General features: G+C 40.9%; 1 protein-coding gene across 2 annotated transcripts; it reads left to right on the top strand.

Moving 5' to 3' along the window:
* The first annotated feature begins 1,356 nt into the window (after window positions 1–1,356).
* Window positions 1,357–2,223, top strand: LOC105550618 (40S ribosomal protein S3a-like). 2 transcript variants are annotated; one of them, XM_011995574.1, is made up of 2 exons: window positions 1,357–2,018; window positions 2,052–2,223. In XM_011995574.1, the coding sequence occupies exons 1-2, from the start codon at window positions 1,386–1,388 to the stop codon at window positions 2,178–2,180; spliced, it is 762 nt and encodes a 253-aa protein (XP_011850964.1). In that variant the 5' UTR covers window positions 1,357–1,385; the 3' UTR covers window positions 2,181–2,223. The 2 variants fall into 2 exon arrangements, with proteins under 2 accessions (XP_011850964.1, XP_011850963.1); XM_011995573.1 differs by having other exon boundaries at window positions 1,357–2,223.
* The last annotated feature ends 1,573 nt before the right edge of the window (window positions 2,224–3,796 follow it).

Raw genomic sequence — 3,796 nt, forward strand, 5'->3', positions numbered from 1 at the left:
GGGTAAACCCGATCTGTCCATCAGTATCACTTTATTTTTTCAAGGACATTGTTCGTGGCAGGAATAAATCTGAGTGACATGCCAGAATGGTAAGTGAAATTTTCTCCTCTCTCATCATTACTATAATAACACGGTTTACATCCCTCTTCATCTTATTTATTCATCCACCCACCCCTTCCTCCATCCAGTTATCCATCCATCCTTTACTAAGTGTCAGGCATTGGAGTAATGACATGAATACGGTACCATCTCTGTTTCCAAGGACCTCAAAGATAGTCAGGGTTGGGGTGCAAGGAGGATGGTGGTAGTTGTGGTCTCAGACGCTTAAAGAGATAATTATTCTGCAAAGAACTTAGTATAATGATTGTGACATATATAGGATTATGTGGAAAAAGGGACATCAAGCACTTCCCACAAAAGTTTCTTTGCATTGGATTTTAAAATTCACAATCTCTGTATAAAGAGCTTTCTCCTTGGCAATCTGTTTATTCCAGCATGCAACCATTAAATATTCTACAAATTAGATTAAGGTCCTTAGTTGTTGACAGGAATACATAGAGCTATTTAGCTTTTCCCTGTAAGTTTAACCTCCTTAGTTATCTTTAAAACATAACATATATGTGTATCACCACTAATGTTCTGAAAATGGACTAATGTCTAATCACGGCTTGAGAGCTGCAAAATGTTTAATGTGAAGCAGACTTTGAAAAGACACAGCCGAGGTGCAGTTAACTCAGTGAAGTAAATCTTTGGAGCCTCATTTTCTGAGTATGTACGTGTGTGTGTGTGTGTGTGTTGGGTGGGGGGGTATATACTCACAGTGTGGGAAGAGCATTTGTATTTCCATTTACTTCATTATTTCATTTATTTGTACATTGGTTAATCAGTCTTTTATTAATCCATCCCTTGTAACACATAGACTTATAGTCATGTTCTAATACTCCTTTTAAAGCTGCTTCTTTGGAAGCCTTTTTTTTTTTTTTTTTTTTTGGACAGAGTTTTGCTCTTGTCGCCCAGGCTGGAGTAAAACGGCACAGTCTCAGCTCACTGCAACCTCCGCCTCCTGGGTTCAAGCGATTCTCCTGCCTCAGCCTCCCGAGTAGCTGGGACTACAGGCACCTGCCACCGCACCCGGCTAATTTTTTGTATTTTTAGTAGAGGCGGGGTTTCACCGTGTTGGTCAGACTGGTCTTGAACTCCTGACCTCAGGTGATCCACCATCCTCAGCCTCCCAAATTGGAAGTTTTTTATGTCATAAATTGTCTCAAGTAAATTTCGTCTGTTAGATGGTAAGTGCCATTTACAGTAAAGGTTATTGTCACTGTTGTTGTTCCTGTTATTATTATAATCAAGAACTTGAGCCTTTCGGCTCTCTGATCAGCACCATGGCGGTTGGCAAGAACAAGCGCCTTACGAAAGGTGGCAAAAAGGGAGCCAAGAAGAAAGTGGTTGATCCATTTTCTAAGAAAGATTGGTATGATGTGAAAGCACCTGCTATGTTCAATATAAGAAATATTGGAAAGACGCTCGTCACCAGGACCCAAGGAACCAAAATTGCATCTGATGGTCTCAAGGGTCGTGTGTTTGAAGTGAGTCTTGCTGATTTGCAGAATGATGAAGTTGCATTTAGAAAATTCAAGCTGATTACTGAAGATGTTCAGGGCAAAAACTGCCTGACTAACTTCCATGGCATGGATCTTACCCGTGACAAAATGTGTTCCATGGTCAAAAAGTGGCAGACAATGACTGAAGCTCATGTTGATGTCAAGACTACCGATGGTCACTTGCTTTGTCTGTTCTGTGCTGGTTTTACTAAAAAACGCAACAATCAGATACGGAAGACCTCTTATGCTCAGCACCAACAGGTCCGCCAAATCCGGAAGAAGATGATGGAAATCATGACCCGAGAGGTGCAGACAAATGACTTGAAAGAAGTGGTCAATAAATTGATTCCAGACAGCATTGGAAAAGACATAGAAAAGGCTTGCCAATCTATTTGTCCTCTCCATGATGTCTTCGTTAGAAAAGTAAAAATGCTGAAGAAGCCCAAGGTTGAATTGGGAAAGCTCATGGAGCTTCATGGTGAAGGCAGTAGTTCTGGAAAAGCCACTGGGGACGAGACAGGTGCTAAAGTTGAACGAGCTGATGGATATGAACCACCAGTCCAAGAATCTGTTTAAAGTTCAGACTTCAGTTAGTGTCAAATAAAAAGTGCTATTTGTGGAAAAAAAAAAAAAAAAAGAACTTGAACATGTCAGAAGAGAAAATAAATCCTGTGATCCTAACAAGACCCTGCTCAGTTGTACCTAACTCCGAAATCTTTAAATTCACACTGATATTCGCACATTTGTTAAAGGAATAATTATTATAGAAATCTTACTCTACCCTAATTCTATCTCCCCAGTGTTTTTCTGGTATTTACTTTAAAGACAGTATCAAATTACCAGAAATGTAAAGCCCACATCCCTAATGTTTATGTGAAACCAAACTACGTTTGATTGTAGTTGAAGGAAATTAATCCAGCAAACAGACAGTCTGGATTTCAGTTTGCAGTTTATAATATTTATATTTCTGCATCTTTAATTCTTTCAGAAACTGATTTATTTTCGATAGGTTATGTACCATCCACAATTTACTTCTCTTATGACATAAAATAAGAAATACAATGAGGAATAAAGAAAAAGGCCAGGCGTGGATCCCAGTACTTTGGGAGGCCAGGGAGGGCAGATCACCTGAGGTCAAGAGTTCAAGACCAGCCTGGCCAACATGGTAAAACCTTGTCTCTACTGAAAATACAAAAATTAGCCAGGCATGTGCCTGTAATCTCAGCTACTGGGGAAGCTGAGGCAGGAGAAATTACTTGAACCCGGGAGGTGGAGCTTGCAGTGAGCTGAGATTGAGCCATTGAACTCCAGCCTGGGTGACAGAGTGAGACTCTATCTAAAAAAAAAAAAAAAAAAAAGTGTTTCTGACTTTCCTGGTGGTAGGTAGAGCTTAATGTCTTTGTAAATTTAAGAGTTGGAAGAATTATGAGAAAAAAATCAGTAAGGAGTGGAGTGACAATACAGATGGAGCAGGCAATGAATTAATGTGGCTTTCAGATCCTTTACTTCACAGTTTTTTGGTACATTCGGCCTGACGTAGAACATCCTACGATGTAGGATATAATTTTGAACATGGCAAGGGACCTAGTATGTGATAATCCATCATCTGTTGTCCTTGTCTTTCCTGCAGCTCAGGATGCTACTTGTTCCATTTCCCATTTTTATACAGTATAGGGTAGACTAGCGAGACACACACACAAAAAGCAGGGCCAGGCGCGGTGGCTCACACCTGTAATCCCAGCATTTTGGGAGGTTGAGGAGGGCGGATCACCTGAGGTCAGGAGTTCGAGACCAGTCTGGTCAACATGGAGAAACCCCATCTCTATATAAAAGTACAAAACTTAGCCAGGCATGGTGGCGAGCGCCTGTAATCCCAGCTACTCAGGAGACTGAGGCAGGAGAATCGCTTGAACCCAGGAGGCAGAGGTTGCAGTGAGCGGAGATCATGCCACTGCACTCCAGCCTGGGTGACAAGAGTCAGACTCCGGCTCAAAAAAAAAAAAGCAGATCTTTTTTCATGTGGCTTTTATGGCTTGTACAAGTAATGCTGGCAAATCCTTCCAATCCTTCCTGATCTTTTCACTACCAGAAAAACAGGATAGAAAAGCAGAGAGGGGATGGAGGGAGAGCAAGAGGGTTAACATAGCTTATTCATTTATTTACTCACCAAACTAGTATTTATTGTTTGTCAT

Source organism: Mandrillus leucophaeus, unplaced genomic scaffold (genome assembly GCF_000951045.1).
Source record: "Mandrillus leucophaeus isolate KB7577 unplaced genomic scaffold, Mleu.le_1.0 Scaffold492, whole genome shotgun sequence".
NCBI classification, from domain to species: Eukaryota; Metazoa; Chordata; class Mammalia; order Primates; family Cercopithecidae; genus Mandrillus; species Mandrillus leucophaeus.